Source organism: Crinia signifera, chromosome 7 (assembly GCF_055691185.1).
Source record: "Crinia signifera chromosome 7, ASM5569118v1, whole genome shotgun sequence".
NCBI lineage: Eukaryota > Metazoa > Chordata > Amphibia > Anura > Myobatrachidae > Crinia > Crinia signifera.
Window position 1 is genome coordinate 23,463,293 of NC_139223.1, and position 17,914 is coordinate 23,481,206.

Sequence of the window (17,914 nt, forward strand, 5' to 3'; positions counted from 1 at the left end):
TACATGTTGGAGGGAATATAGATTGTAAGCTCCACTGAGGCAGGGACTGATGTGAATGTTCAAATACTCTCTGTAAAGCGCTGCAGAATATGTGTGAGCTATATAAGAAACCGTTAATAAATAAATAAATTGTGGGCCGGTACTCACTGATGGTAAGTGTGTCTCCCTATTTTGAAATTTGAACTGCCCCACCTCTGGTTAGAATTACATATTTGTTATAAAAATATCAATAACATGGCATTAGATAATGTATAATTGGCTTGTACTCACATTGGGGAAGATGTACAGTATTAACATTTTGCAGTCCAATTTTTTTTTTTTTTTTGCAATTCAAACAGTCTACATTAAATGTTGAATTATGTTAATATTCTTATTTTAAAGAGGCTCACCGTTGGATCTGCTACTAGTGCTTGAACCAGGCCTGGCCAACCTGTGGCTCTCCAGATGTTGTCAAACTACAAATCCCATCATGCCTTGCCACAGTTTCGCTATAAGTGAGTGTTAAAACTGTGGCAAGGCATGCTGGGATGTGTAGTTTCACAACATCTGGAGAGCCACAGGTTGGCCTGTCCTGGCTTGAACTGTCGAGCCTGACTAGACATTGGACTTGAAAGGCTTAAGCCTTAAAAAGAGAAAAATGTGACGGTGATAAAGAGTGATAAACATCCAGCCAATCAGCTCCTAACTGTCAGGTTAAAGGTTGTATTGCAAATGACAGTAAGAGCTGATTGGACGTTTATCACTTATCACCCTCATGTTTATCTCGTTTTAAGGCTTGATAAATCTACCCATTGTCTTGAAAATGAATGCTTTAATTCCATAATGTATAATAGATTTGGGAATCCATGATCGAAAAAGTAACACAATTTAAATAATATCTCAGATCGTCGAGCAAACCGAATCTCAACTTGCAATGTATTGTTGCACTAAACTGCAATAAGATTGACATGTAAAATAAGAATGAGGGGAAAATTTCCTAAAGCTTTGAAATATCAAAAGAGGTGATGTTGCACTGATGGCAACCAATCAGAAACAGATTCTTAGAAAAGGAAACAATCTGATTGGTTGATATGGAAACATGCCCTCTGTTCATTTTAAGAAGCTTTATTAAATATTCCCCTGATTTTTTTAAATAAATAAAAATGTCATTCAATGTTCTGCTTCTTCCATTTTCTTGACAATGGGCTTAATTCAGTTTGGTTTGCTAAAGCAAACTCCTTCTTTAATGGACAAAACCATGTGCACTTCAGGTGGGGCATATGTGACATGTGCAGAGAGAATTACAGTACATTTGGGTGGGGTGTATTCAAAATCTAAATTGCTGAGTAAGGATACAAATAATTTTTTTGTAAAAATAAAGAATACAAAATATAACACCCCCAAATCTAACTCTCTCTGCACATTGCTTTTGCAAACCAATCCGAATCACCTCCAATGAGTCAGGCTGTATATATCGGGGAGGCAGAACAGTCATAATACAGGTGTAAGTTACATTGCACAATATTATATTTTGGTTATTATTTCATGTCCACTATCTTTATTCATTTATGTTTCAGGTAAAACAATATGGGAGGAAATGCTGGACAAAAGAACCTGACCACGAGGAACCTACTGTATAACACAATATTAGGACTTACTGTATAAACCCACAAAGAACAGTGTAGCACCAGCTAAAGAAACAGTCCAAGATAATTGATCTTATTTATTAATAATAATGCTTATACACAGACTAAACTAAATACATTATGGAGAACCAGACATCTATTGCAGAGTTTTATTTGATGACATTTTACACAAAATCTGACTATACATCACTAACTACCAGTGTGTTTTTATACCTATATATATTTGGACTGCTCACCAATTCTATTATAATCACTGTGATATATGTAAGTGATCAGTTACACACCCCCATGTACCTATTCCTCTGTAACCTGGCCTTAGTAGATATCTGTTATACAACCACTACTGTCCCTAACCTGCTGTACATGTTACTATCTGGGGATACCACAATAACCTTCATACAATGCTTCACTCAGATGTACTTTTATGTTTTGGCTGCATCCACTGAAGATATTCTAATATTCATTATGGCCTTTGACCGATATGTTGCTATATGTGATCCTTTACATTATCATGATGTTTTAAACAGGAAACACTGTCTGTTATTGGCATCTGGAACTTGGGTAACAGGATGTTTAAACTCAATTGTGCTTACAGTACCAGCATCACACATGTCCTTCTGTCATTCTCACACCATACACCAGTTCTTCTGTGATGCCAAAGCTCTGATTAACATCTCCTGTGCTGGTAGTGAGGCATTTAATATAGTCATCTATGTAGAATTATTACTATATGGATTTTTCCCAGTCATGTTCAGTGTAACATCTTATATAAAAATAATAAGGGTCATCTTGCAGATAAAATCTAAGGATGGCAGAAAGAAAGCCTTCTCCACCTGCTCATCCCACCTCACCGTTGTCATTATGTACTATATATCAGGTACATCTGTGTACGTGATGCCACCATCAGAATACTCAGATGTCCTAGAACAGGTTCTTACTGTACTGTACACAGTGGTTACTCCCATGATAAACCCTCTGATCTACAGTCTACGGAATAGAGATGTGAAAAGGGCACTGTTAAATAAAATAGGAGTAAAGCAAAGTATTGAATAGTGAAGGGAAAAATATGCAGAATTGTTAAATAACACAATGGAAAATGTGTTAAGAATTGTGTACTTGCAGCAGACCATGGCACATCATCTTCAATTTTGCCCTCCCACCTGCTAAATTTCCAGAAAGTATAAGGGGGTATTCAATCTTGGCCGCTATTTCCGCTGGGGGAAATAGCGGCCACCACCTATTCAATGCTGCTGTTTACAAAGCATTGAAGGCAGATTCCGGAAAAACAGATCTGACTTTAAAGCAAGTGGTGTCTGTTTAATCGGAATAAGCCATGGATTGTCAAAGTCACGGCTGTTTTTCGTCAATCTGCATCTTATTTCGCCAACATGCCCACTTTTCAGGAGGAACATTGAATTCTTCTGGTTGAGTATCTATCAAGCGGAGCGAAAACAGCTCTGGATTCCAACTGCCAGGATGTTGTGGCAGTTGGAATCCCAGAATGATTGCCAGTCTAAAACTCCAACTGCCAGCAATGGGCAATGATGTACAGCAATGTAAAACTTAGTAAAAACCTTAAAATTGCCAGCAGTGGTGGAACTAGCGAGTGGTGGGCCCAGGTGCAAGAAATATGTCTCCCCCCATTAAATGATTCACCATTTAAGTGACACATATACCATACAGTACGTCCCAACGTTCTCATATTCTGATGCTGAACAAAGAGGGCATGACCTTCTCACCACTAAGCCAATGGGGTGCCGGACGGGTTCCCGACAGTCGGGATCCCGACAATCATTTACCTGACATCGGGATCCCGACTGTCAAAACGCCGACAGCCGGGTGCCCGACAGCCACCCGCTATTTTCCCTCGTGGGGGTCCACGACCCCACATAGAGGAAGAATAGAATAGGAGGCTTTTTTGCACTCGTCATGCTGTCTGACTCTGGACAGTCGGGATCCCGACGTCGGGATAATGACTGTCGGGATCCCGACTGTCGGAGTCCCATACCACACCCAAGCCAATGCCCCTGTAGCATGACATTTTTGGCGCATGGCTGCATGTTACACAATTACACCATCATCCTTATCTGGGTAAGCTCAGCACTACAACACCTGATGGTCTATATCAAGACTCTAACTGGGTAAATTTACTAAGTTGAAATTTTCTAGAAGTTAGAGAACACAGTAAAAAAAATAAAAAGCTGATTCTACAATAGCTACTGTATTATCCTCTAGATTCTAGAGGAAAATACAGTAGCTATTGTAGAATCTAATTCTAGATTCTGATTCTAGAGTCTGGAAGGTGCTAGATAAATGATAAGAATAATGTAATTGGCAACATCCCACACTTTTAAAAACTCTCAACTTTACCCTTAAATGCATGGGGCATCCAATCACCATAGTGATCTGCCTGTACCCTTTCTCCAGTCCATACTGTCCACAGTTACAGTAAGATGCCTACAGATGGAGCCCCTTTCCTGCTTGCCACGGGTGCCCCAGTCTCTCAGCGGCTGGGCGGCAGGACCTTGCCTGTCTCTGCTTCAGGGAGATGGGCAGGGTTAGGTGGGGGTCGGGACAGCGATGGGGACCGTCGGTGGCAGTGGGGGGAGGCGGCGGTGGGCTCACTGGGCTGCGTGAGGCTGCATGATTGGTCGCAGGTTACATGAAATTCACCATGCTGGAGTGATCATTTACGATAAGTGTTAACCTGGACCACAATATGTTTTTTCAATATGTTGCCATGTGTTTGAAATCCATATTTTTTCACTTGTGAGGGCACCGGACAAAGCTATATGGTGGTTACTGGGAGTGCCGGACCTTTGACATTTATATATATATATATATATATATATATATATACACATATATATATACACAGATGAAGCACCTCCCGCTCGTGCAGGGGATGGCGGAAGATTTACCAGCCGCCATCCCCCGCCAGCTCCCCCTTGGGTCCCCGCCGACTCGCCGAGGTTCGCCCGGGGTCCCTGCCGCCTTGCCGCCCCCCCCCCTAACCCTGTCCATCACCCTGAAGTGGAGATGGACAGGGTTCCCGTCCCACCGCCGACCGGAAACTGAGATGCGCGTGCGTGTGAGACGCATGCGCGTCTAAGTCAGATGGGGCGCCTCTCCGCCAGTTTTGCCAGCAAAAATGAGAGGCCCTCCATCTGTATATATATATATATATATATATATATATAGATATATATCTATCTATATATAGATATATATCTATCTATTTATAGATAGATATATATATCTATATATGTATACATAATACAAACACGGGGGCCCAGCACTCACTACAACAAACTGACTCACCTTAACATTCAAATAATCAATTATATAAATAATGGGGTTTTAGTTCATGAATTGATCAATGCATTTAAGCTTGCAGCCCATCGCCAAGGGACCCCATTTCACTGCAAGTCCTACACTAACAACTGATTTTCATGAGAACCTGGCAACTGATTGCACATCATAGCTAAAATGAACATGTGTTTTTTTATTGGGATAAAGCTCAACTGCCAAGTACCATATGGCTTTTAAAGTTGAGACCATCCCAAACACAGCACCTGAATTAGTATTAAAGGGGCAGCTGTCACAGGTTTCAGGTAAATGAGCTTATCTAGGGTGCATGAGAAAGCTATGATCACAGTAACAGAGGTTAATTAAAAATCAACCCAAATATATAGATACGGAAGTACCAACACACTCACCATACCTAAGAATGTGGTGCAAACAGCACCCACTTCCCAGGTTGGGTGCAGTGGCCTGTGACCACACACTCTAGTAAATACAAACACAGGGGGCCCAGCACTCACTACAACAAACTGACTCACCTTAACATTCAAATAATCAGTTAAATAAATAATGTGGTTTTTTGTTCATGAATTGATCAATGCATTTAAGCTTGCAGCCCATCGCCAAGGGACCCCATTTCACTGCAAGTCCTACACTAACAACTGGTTCCGTATATATATATATATAAATATATATATATATATATATATATATATATATATATATATATAAACGTGTCCAAGAGACCGGCACAATCCACAGCTCCTACGCTTTGTAACCTCGGCTGGGTGCCTGCACAAATGAATGTATACTTGCAGGGTTTGGAGCGGCACTCTCAGCAGGAAGAAACACCAGGTACACTTTGTTACAAGAGCAACATTTCAATGTCCTTTATTTGGACATTTTCTTCAGGCTAATGAGAACATACATTCAACTTGGCTTTATACACCTCTGTGCTCAACCACTTCACACGCTTACACGCAAAGCAGCGCAGCGTGAATGATGTCATTAAAGTGCTACCATCACCATGGATACATATAATAACAATGTGCAATTTGTATACATACAGAACGAATGGCACAATAGACAAAACTGCAGAAAAACAAAGATCAATAGTAATGGCAATATAAATACACATTAGAAAAGTATGCGAACAGCCGTTACTTTGCACGATCTATGGAAAACATGTACAATAGCGCTACAAATGGCAACATATAAGTGTGTATCTTTCAAGATAGAATAACTATGTTAGAAGAATTGCTATAGCTTTCAAAATACAATCTAGCTAATTAGTGAGGATGATCAGCATGGTACAGAAGGCTATTGACCACTTGTAGAGGAAAAAACTAGGGTAGATCTGAACAAGCACTCCAAGGAAAAAAGGACAAGGGCATCAATACAAACATCAATAAAAGATAAACAATTACGCCTCATAAATACCAGGTAAGGCAGAGGCACCAATGGAAAATTAGAGTCTGTATAATGAGCCACTATATCATTTACGGGATAGACAGCTAATCCCTGCCAGCTCATTTAAACCACGTGGGGCTAGTGTATCTAGGCGATGTATCCACCTCACATTTGAGCAATTGCAGGCTCCGATTACCACCCCTCAGACTAAGGGGTATGTGATCAATCATGCAGTACCTCAGGGAGGGTAGGGTGTGCTGTCTGGGTACAAAGTGTTTGGGTACGGGTAAATCACACTTACCACCTGCAAGAGCCGCTCTAATAGTAGAGCGGTGGGTGGTGATGCGCTCTTTAAAGGTTTGCTCCGTTTTGCCTATGTATGATATGCCACATGGGCAAATTAACTGATAGACTACAAAATTTACTTTGGCAAGACAACGTGTGTCTGATGGTATACTTAGTGCCACGGAGAGGATGGTAAAATATGTTGCCCGGTATCATACAAGTACATACTGTACATGCACCGAATACAACCCCGAGGTGGAGGTTTTTCAGGCGCATTAAAACCAGTAATATCAGTTTTTACCAGTATGTCACGCATGTTAGGACCCCTCTGGTAGCATGCCATAGGCCTAGTATTCGGGATATTAATCTGGCGGTCAGTTTTGACTATAGGCCATAACTTTTTAGAGATTTTATTAATAACCGGGCTTTCTTTAGTATATTTAGTAACCCATGGGATAATAGGTGTGGGTGGCAATGCTGCTTTAGGGGCCAGGAGCTGTGCACGGGGTATGGCTGCTACCCTATCCCTGCCTGCATGAAGGTTCTGGAGTTTATAGCCACGTACTAAAAACCTTTGTATCAATTTCTCTATTTGGGCATCAGACTCACAAGTGTCTGAGACTATACGTTTTACCCGCACCATTTGTGAAAATGGCAAACCTTTGATAAGGCTAGTTGGATGACAGCTTGATCCATGTAACAAATTGTTCCTGTCAGTTTCTTTTTGGAACAGGGAAGTAGATATCCCGCCATTAACAATGGTCAGTGTGACGTCCAGAAAACTGATCGAATGTTGGCTATATGAGATAGTCAATTTAACCGGGCCTGTACTAGCATTATGTAAATCAATATGTGAAATCAGATCAGAGATGGGTCCAGACCAAATAACCAATAGGTCATCAATAAATCTGCGATAAAGGAGCATTCTGGCTGCTATAGTAGGAACAAGAAAAAACAAAAACTGCTCAACATAAAACATGTAAATGTTGGCGTATGCCGGAGTGGCATTCAAACCCATTGAGCAGCCGTTGAGCTGCAGCCAGAATTTTCCATCATGCAGGAAATAATTTCTGCACAGGACAAATTTCAATAGAGAGATCATAAACTCAACGTCAGGTCCCATATAATCAGCTTGCTGTGACATAAAGATGCGAAAAGCCTCCACACCATCACCATGTGGGATGATGGTGTAGAGGCTCCTCACATCCAATGTGACCAACCATGTCTCACCCGTTAAGCATGGTAAATCATTAAGCACCAATAATAAAGCAGTTGTGTCCAACAAATAAATTTTTCTTTTATGATATGTCTTAATATAAAATACGCATCATAGCGCCCGGCATTATGTGCTATGAATGTGTAATGCGCAAATTTTGGTTTCATAAATGTCTTTACAAAATCATTGATACAACCAATACCCTTAAACTCCCAGGATTTCTCACCCATTAATGTTAGAGCATAACAGTAGTTTGGGATGTGTATACATTCAAAATCATAAAAGATGTATTTGGTTGTGGGTTCTTCTGCTTTGATGGGTTGTATATAACACTAATGATCCGCAAACCCATCAACATATGCCTTGCAAATGGAACACTTTAGCCCCTGACACTCATGAGCCCTGCGGCGGTAGAGACACCTGTCGCAATAAACATGTTCAAGACAGGAAATTTTGTGATTTAAAGCTAAGGTTTTGTGCTCCTCTAAACATCCGTTTGATCTGCAAAATACCCTACATACCGAACACCTTAACCCTATCATCAATGCACGCTTGTCTGTGACAGGCCTTACAAAAGAAAATACAATTGTGGCTGTTCTTACGCTCAAATGTCCTATTACAGAACTACGCCCCTAGAAAAGCTGCAATATTGATCACACCATAAAAGTGTGAATAGTGATATAATACATACAGGGTATTATGATTGTAATGATTATCTGTAGAAAAATAGTGCCATGCCCCATTATTATGGTATAATATTCTAATTGATGATTTGAAGTGTTTTTCAAAAAAATCACTAAAGCTGACAGGTTTATCGATCGGTAGGTTCAAATCTTTATGGACCTGAAGAGCCCGAATGTGTATTTCAGCATCTGTTGCGTTACCTTTATCCAGAAGTTTATAGATAGATGCCGCAAAGCACAAATAACTGTGCATATTGTTGAAATCATACAGGTGTCTTCTGCGCCTTTCTATGATTAAACGGTATGGAATGCGCCTAAGGCCGCGACCAGTTAGGGCGCCGCCTGATCTATTTCTAAAAACAGTGATCACAAACCTTAAGCCTGTAGCTAATAAGAATTCAGCGTTACTTTGAAGCGTGTTTGTAATTTGATTCAAGAAACTGACCGCATCTAATGTTTCTTGCGGCTTTCGGTGTGAGTAGATGGCGTTGTGTAAACCACCACCCTCCAATCTTAACTGTACACGATCATTAGGGTCAACATCAACCATGAATGCATCAAGCATGTCCTGAATCGTGCTGTGTATGGCTTGATCACCCTCCGCAAATGATGTAACTCTTTCCAAATTAACAAATTGAAAACGATTATGATACTCAATGGCCCTGAAATTAGGGTGGTGTCGCTCATACCTGTTAACAGCTTCTAAGTACACATGTCGCCAGCCATAGACATTATCGGGCGACGCACCCCGTCTACGCCGTTATGCACGGATGATGAGGGGGGTTCAACATTTTCAGGCTGCGCTGCGTCAACCGATAATGACTGGACAGGCGATATGTCAAGCTGCGCACTCAGGGGGTGGGGTAGCCCGCACACCCTGTGTTGTTTACGCTTTTGCAACCTGAATATACATTTTAATGCCTGTTTTAATTTTGTTCGTCGAAATAAGTGTGAGATTTTGCACAGTCCATATGCTTTAATTCTTGGGGTTTTTTTACACACATGTAAAACACGTTTCAATCCATACCCCACCATGCCTAGTCACGGATCAGTTTCAATTATGTCTGCAAAATGGTACATATTTGCTTTAATAAAGTCCCTACTCTTCACTGTCTCTTCTATGTGATTAGACATAACATTCATATACAATACTACAAGATCTTTAATGATTTCTGATTTCCTTTTTGGGCCATAAATATCATCTTTTATACGATTTAATAGGATATTTAAATTTTTTCCTCATATGGCCTATATGTTCGCGCATCCTCCCTATAACTGCATAATATTGCATTTCAGCATCTTTCCCTAATTGCTCTGGATTTTGCCCCCCATCAATTATGTCGGGGGATACTACGGATACGGCGGGGCATTCACATCGTCCAATGTGGATGCCCTGCCGCCCGTGGTAAAAACCCTGGGTATTGTTAACGCACAATCATCCTCTGTCGTACTAACCGGAATTCCTGCTACAGCTGATACCGCTTCATCATCAGAATTCTGCAGGGGGTGTGAGGACGATGCTACTCTGGGGGTTGTAAAAAACTCTTGACCATTTAGATCCTCATCATTATTTGATAATGTAACATCAGCAGACGTGTTACCAACCACACATTGTATTTCAGCTGTAGGACACACCTGTGTACCCAAAATTACAATTACATCATCATCCAGCAGCGTTGTAAACCTCTTTCTCGATAATCGTGATGTTTTATGACTCTTCACAGTCTTTGTATTATCAGGTATGTCAATGCCGGTTGATGTAGCTGATGCTGCATTGGTAAATACATGTGGGTAATCCGCATTACTCACGGTTGGCACATTTTGTAACGCAAGCCTTTTCCGTTGCGGCGCCTCGTTATCCGAATACTCCAGTTTCCTTTTAAGCTCAGTTAACATGGTCTTATTTTCTTTGGTGTCAATTCTTTTTCGGGGTAATCTGCGCTTATTTGGCTTGAAATCATCACGCTCCGCTGCCATAATCACGGCCCTAGGTACAACCTCTTGGCGCTTGTGATCGATCAACGGATTAGAGATTTGCTGGCCCCCCTTTTCAGTGTCGGGTGTTCGTCTCAGCATTTTCCCACTTGTGCTAGGCCTGTGCATTTGATGTGATGTGGCGTTGATCCCTGATGTTATTTTTCCATATTGTTGCGTATTAACTGTAATAAAAATATCAGCATTTAATTACACATTCACGGACGCAAAGTTTAAGACCAGTACTTTATAACATCCTCAGTCTAGCTTATCAGCTTATAAGAAACTGTAAATAAATTTACATAACATCATCTTTATATTCAAAGGTGCGGGCCCTCCTGCCACTTGTTGTCGGGGCGCTGCATCCGGTTGCACCAGCATCATTAATGCTGCCTCCTGGTATTGTTGGATCATATCTTCGCGATATCGGGTCCACTGCAATTACATATTCACAGACGTGTGAAAAACAGCATTTAAGTTATGATAATAATACTATTCATTAATTTATGGTGAGATGCTGAATTTAAGACAAAACACATTATAAAAACAACCCCCCCCCCCCCCCCCATTCACAATATTCACCTTGTATAGCCGGGTTCTGAAATAATGGATTATAGCGATTCGCTGGTAAATTCCAGAGTTCAGCCATTATATGATCCGCGTCGGCTTTGGACATGATAGGCGACACTTAATAGAGAAAAATAATAAATTAATATTACATGCAGAAAAAATAAATAAATAAAATAAAAATAAAAAATTGTATAACATATCTATATACATATATGGTAGTTTTGGAAATATAGACACAACCATATATTTTTAACATATAATACATTTTGGCAGATTACATGTTTTTGATGAAACACCTACATTTTTGCGATTCGGGTGATCCAGCGTATGCCGGGTAGGGGTTTTGGAATAATATAAATATTTAACCTTTATAATTAAACACTCCTATGCACGTAACATTTATACAACCGCCAAAAGGTCTCGATAGGTCTCATTCCGATTAGCGACTAACAAAACAAACATGACTTTGACAGGAACTTACTAATGATTGGCTGATAACTCGGGATGTCTTCAAACCCTGATACATTCATGTTATTCAAGTTCATGGGCAGATATTCCTTTCGCTATAGAATGTGAAATAAATAAAATAAATAAATATATATATATATATATATATATATATATATATATATATATATAAGTTGCGTATAGGGAACGCACACTGCTCCTTTAACACAGGTGAGTGCCGGGTCGTGGTATAATACACACTTGTTTACATATACAGCAAATAGATATCCACCGCAGACGGAAGGACCAGCACATCCAGCATGTATAATGCAATAACCGAAGGTATTTAATAATAAAAGATCATGATACTCATCATAACATGAGTAGACAGCAGCCTTATCAAGTCCACATCATATAAGTGGCAGCAGCACAATAAAGGTCCACTCCATGGAAGGTGTCCTGACGGACCGTTTCGGCGAGCAAACGCCTTTCTCAAAGGGTAACCACAAAATGACAAACAATATGACCTTAAAAAAGCAGTGGAATATACCAAGCTTACCAAACACCGGGGCAGCACCATCTCACATTCCCGCCGCGCTCCCGCCATGCTCACGCCGCATCTCCCTGCCGCGCTTCCGTCCAGCCGCCAGGAACCAAAGTTCCGGAAGTGGAACTGAAAACGCTGGCTGGATACTCGGGGTACTGCACATGCAGGAGCACCCGCCGGAAGTCAGTAGCGCTGCGTCACTGGTTGCTATGGCAACGTGGCGTCCCCATCAACATTAGGTGTCCAAAGTTAAATATATACAAATATGCATGCTTAAATACAAGTGTGATTCACTGGACATTTATAACACCAATGTCTCCAGTAGCAGTAAAATAAAATAAGCAAAAGGGAATAGGGAGATTCAGATCAACCTAACAATGTGGTAAGGGGTTAATTATGTATATAACTTATATTACTGCCGCACATTCACCAGACTGGTGTGCAGCTAAATTAGATTAGTTAAATTCCCTCCACACTGTCCAGGTTCACCAAAATCCCTTAAATAAATCATCAATTGCTTTGATTTGTATTGAAAGCCATCTCTTCTGGCTTATTTCATAGATAAGTCTATACTATTGGAAAAATCTCTGAGGTCGCATTTGCCTTTGGGGCAGACATCAACCCCCACTTATCAAGTCTAAAAAAATGATTGGTGTTTGATGGTCATTACCGGCCTAAAAAAAGCAGTTCTGGCTGTTTTTTGTAAGTAGCGGAAAAAAATCTTTCTTTTCCTCATTATGGAGTCATATTGTTCTCTAAATATAGGAGTTTTAAAATAGTTATCATATATTCTTTTCCTCCAGATATATGGTTTTTATGCATTACCGTTTATGAATCACTGACGCCATCTTGACAGTGTGTATGAAATTATTGTTACGAAGGTATATATATCCTTTTGAAAATTCTATTATATTTTACTATTTCTGGTGGGGCTTTCTTTCACTATAAGCTATCCAGGGGGGCCATAATCATCGATTTGGAATTGTCTCCGTCCTAAAATATAAAGGTTAATGATTTATGAAATTCACTGTAATTATATCTATCAAAATTGAATCTTAATTTAATGTTCACAAATTATATGCTCACTATTTTTATTAGTATTGTAATTCCACAAGATATACTTATAAATTGTAATACCACAGATCTGCGGATAAAAATAGACACATCACCTCTTTTGAAGCACTCATAATATTAATCATGGTGTATTAATTTTCACCATTATCCTCTCTTTCTATCGGAGGATAGATAATGGTGAAAATCCCTCATCCCATTTTTTCATCAGCTTAAATGTTGTTTTTAATTAAAGTATAGATATGATATTGATTTATGACTGTTTATCTTGAATTTACAGTGTCATTCGATTGTCAAAAAAAACTTTGCTTGTAAGCCCCTGATGAAGTCACCTTTCTGACGAAACGCGTTGGGCCCTTGTTTCATCACTGGAGTAATATGAACCTGAGAAATTGACAAATATATGCTGTAACAAAAACGTTTTTTATGTACTATTTGTTGCCCATTGTGGCTCTTTGTTATTAAATTGTATTGTTTTTTTTTTACAATTGTGGATTAGTTCTTGGTAGCACAATCTGAACCACACTTTCGTTATCTCTAAACCAAATTTGGGTCCTGTCTAACAGGGGACCTTCAGAGGTGCCGCAACTCTATAGGTGTGCGCGGTTGTGGTTCTCTTGCTCTTTCTTTATATATATATTTATATATATATATATATATATATATATATAGTTTCTGGATGCTCTGCTTTCTAGGTACGTGGATTAGAAGGTCTGTATATCGCCGGGTGCCCTCTCCAATGTTAGTTTTGGATATGTGCTGTGCTGCGGGCGGCACTCTCAGGCTTTGAATAGAGTTGGCTAACTATGGAATGAAGCCAACTACCAGGTAGGTGATACAATGTTTTGATTTTATTATCGTCTTCAGGTACAACCTGACAGGTTAGATATCACAAGCTTGTATAGGTGCTGAAATCACCTCAAGGAAAAGAGTGGTGACGTCATCAGCGGCAGCCCCTGCTGCCTGTTATGAAGGTAAACAATTACAAACAACAAACTGTGACTTACATAAAAAGGGTACTTAGGAAGATGTACAAAATATTTACACAGGTATTTACAAAACGCACTTATCCTGCAACAGTTGCATGTGGAATCAGCTAATATAGAAACAAGGTAATAATGTTGCATCTTACGTAAAAGATATCTACCCTTGGGTAGCAAATGGTTACATGCGATTGTGTAGATAACAGTATCATGAGTGACAGGCTAGGAAGCTTTCAGGTCACTGATATCTGTCAGAGCTGTAAGTGCTATTTACAAGAAGCAATTGAGAGAAAGGCACTCATTAAGTCCCCTTGGGGCTACGGTGTCTAAGTCATATATCCATTTGGCTTCTAGACAGAGTAATCTGTTCAGCCTGTTACCTCCTCTTTTGTCCTCCTGTATCATATCAATCATTTTATATCTTAGTGAAGTAAGACTGTGTTTGTGTGCGGCAAAGTGTTGGCTACTGGTTGGTCAGATTTGTTGCCCTCCATTAAAAAAGCATTGGGCGGCAACAAATCTGACCTACAAGTAGCCAACACTTTGCCGCACACAAACACAGTCTTACTTCATTAATATATAAAATGATTGATATGATAGCAAAGTGTTGGGCTACTGGTTGACGGCAATGTGTTGGGCTACTGGAAGTGTCTTGGAATAAATGTATATTTTATATGTATAAATGGGTTCTGTTTTGTTCAGTTGTCATTGCTTAAAAAATTGATCACAGTAAAAATAAAAATATGAATCAGAATCAGAATTTATAGATAATTTTTTTTCTAATACAAATATTTGCATTTAACATATTTTGAAAAATGATATCTACACAAGTCATTGTGTTTTTTTTTTATATAGAACAGTGATATATCGTATAAATCTGAATATGGTATGTGGTAACCTGGGATTTTGTTGGCCATACCATGATCGACCACTAGAGGTCGATGGCATCTAGTTAAAGGTCTATACTTGGTCAACTGCATTTACATATACAGTGACACTAAATCAATGGGAGGCCAGTATCGGTGGGTATATATTGACCTTAGCAAGGCCAACACGGGTTTTCATATATTTTTTTTGGTGCCGGTCCACTTGGTTCCTACTCTACCCTCCAAATGTACAAAGAATGGGAATATAATAGTGTGTCGAGCGTAGTGAGGCACCATGCCCGAAGCATGTTGAGCACAATGAGCCATGTTAGGTGACACTGCACACAAACACAATGTCCACGGGCACCCCTCTGAAATTCAGCACCAAAAAAAGATGAAAAACCTCAATCTTGCTACTGTTGAACAGGTTTCGGATTATACTGTCCAAGTATAGAGGTCTAACTAGACGCCGTCCACCTCTAGTGGTCGGCAATGGTTTTGTTGACCTAAGCCCCTTGGTTCCCTTATTCCATAACCATGGTAAACTATGAAGAGACATTTTATTGGCATAAACAGGACATTAGTACACTGTATCTTTACTAAAGCAACATAAGAAAGATTTTTTTTATAAATGGAAGTAATATCAAAATACCTAATTCATCTTAATTTTTAGATAACTAAATGAATTCCAAAAATACTGTATTATACTGTTCTGTAGTTTATAAAAAAATATATGGCTGTGATGCTGTTACAATGATGGAAATATTTTGTAATATTTACTGAAAACTCAGGCTTACTCAAAACTAGTGTTACAGTCCAAAGTACACTTCCTAAAGACTGAATATGAATAGTGAAATAGTATAGAAAAAGAGAAAAGTTTTGTTGCAGTAATTCTCAGAATTTTATTATGAAAACCCAGAGGTGAGAATGATGTAATTGCATCATTATTTCCAATCCCTATAGTAATAGATAGGAATCCACAAGCCATAAATTGGATCCCATCCTGCCCAGTGTTCTGTCTTATGCTGAGCTTAAGGTGAGTTGTGATCCTTCTACTAAGTTACAACTGTACAATATCAGTGAAACTGGTGCAAGGTTGTGTATGGGGTACTATATGTTTTACATTTTGTTGTATAATTACTAGAAACAAAATATTATTGCTGTCTGTAAGTTGCATTTATTTTTAAGGTTCATCAAACATTTCCTCTACAAGACAATTATACATGGTGATTATTATTATTATTATTATTATTATTATTATTATTATTATTATTATTATTACAAATGATGTAGCAATTTACATTTATTCATGATGATGTATACTACCATTGGAATGAGAAGAGATGCTGTAAGGAAGAGACATACAGTAAATACTGAGCCTTGGAAAGTGATAAATTGGGGAGAGATAAATCAATGGTAAAGACTAGATACCCTTCAGTTTTGATTACAGGATGTGATGTTCAGTGAGGGCAGAAGCTGTTAGATGCCCTCACAACGTTTTTTTTTTATTTTATCTGTAATTCACATACTGTAGGTGTTGGTTAGTTTGTTTTATTTTAGCTGCATTGTACCCTCGCGGGCTCACACGCTTCGGGCCCGGTGGCTTGTTACACTCGCCACAGATTTATATTCCCCCTCCAGTTATACGTGGACCAAGGGCATGATGGGAAAATTGTCAAAACTGAAGGGGATCTAGACACTACCATAAATCAATCAACTACTTCACCTTTTACAGGATATGTTTGAAAAATTACAGTTAGGGGCTGCATAGCTGGTTCTATATTGCTCCCATTTTTATCTCTCCCTAAGCTTTGATAAATACCCACTTAGCTTTAGAAATCTACTAATAAACACATTGGTCTTTATAAACCCATATAAAACTGTGTTCGAAATTACAATCCTCATGCATTGACTTTATAGGAACCTAACCTTTTGTGCTGTTTAAGGACCCTGCTCTTTTACTATATAATTATTGTAAAATATTATAGAGTAGCTTCCGAAAGTCCATCTCAGATATTAACACTGTCGCTGTCACTTGCAGCCTTTTACCCTCTTCCACAGTCAGACTAGTGAATAGGTCACACAGTGCTATACGATTTATAGATTTAACTTTGCAAATACTCTGTGCTGCTCAGAATTGTATCATTACTCTATAATCTGGCTGCAGGCTGCTGTGTTTCTGTCAACATTGACATAGTGATATTATAGATTTTAAGGAGAAAAGAGGCTGAGGGATTGATTAGACATATACTGTATTAATAACAGAGAACATTCAGCTAAAATATGTTTATCAAAACAGGGCGTCATATTAGTAATTGACCACGTACTGTACAAACTGACACAACGTATTATGGCATACAATTATGTCAATTGAGTCAGTGTTCATAAAGAATTATGTCACATCATCATCGTCACAATTACAATCTACAATTTATGAATAACAAAGATTTTAATCTTATGGCCAATGTATTAATTATCTGGTAGCAGTCAGCCATACAACAAGTCTATGATTTGATGTATAGTAGTTGAATTGCATTAAATGTATAAGATTTTGGTTATGTTGAGGTTTTTTTATCACATACTTTATTACACTCCCTATTAATAATTTAATGGGTATAACAAGGGGTTCTGATTCCAGGTGAAACAAACAGCCATTGGATGATAACTGCTGCACAGAACTTTTTTAATGTCAAGCTTTCCTAATGAACATAGAGGTAGTTAAAATGAGTTACATCATGAATTAAATGGAGCCTATACTAATATATATATATACGTCATCGACGAAACGCATCTGGGCGGGTCCTACCAGACGCAAACCCATTGTGCCCGACACAGACCAGGAAAGCAGGAAGGAGGAGAGTGCGCAGTAAGCCGTGGCTACCAGCCAGACGCCACAAGCGGCAGCCGTCCCCATACTTGACCTGTGGAGTGCCT

At 39.2% G+C, this 17,914-nt stretch overlaps 1 protein-coding gene and 1 long non-coding RNA gene across 2 annotated transcripts in view; one reads left to right on the forward strand and one right to left on the reverse strand.

The window, feature by feature from the left end:
* The window catches only part of LOC146021411 (uncharacterized), a 457,123-nt gene that overhangs the window by 345,503 nt on the left and 93,706 nt on the right, over positions 1 to 17,914 (reverse strand). The gene's annotated exons all lie outside the window — the stretch shown is intronic.
* On the forward strand, positions 1,914 to 2,678 carry LOC146020405 (olfactory receptor 2K2-like). Its single transcript, XM_083153506.1, has one exon. The coding sequence runs from the start codon at positions 1,914 to 1,916 to the stop codon at positions 2,676 to 2,678; it is 765 nt and encodes a 254-aa protein (XP_083009632.1).

Excerpts from the sequence above, each read along its gene's own strand:
- LOC146020405 (XM_083153506.1), top strand. The coding sequence starts at position 1,914 with ATGTACCTATTCCTCTGTAACCTGGCCTTAGTAGATATCTGTTATACA.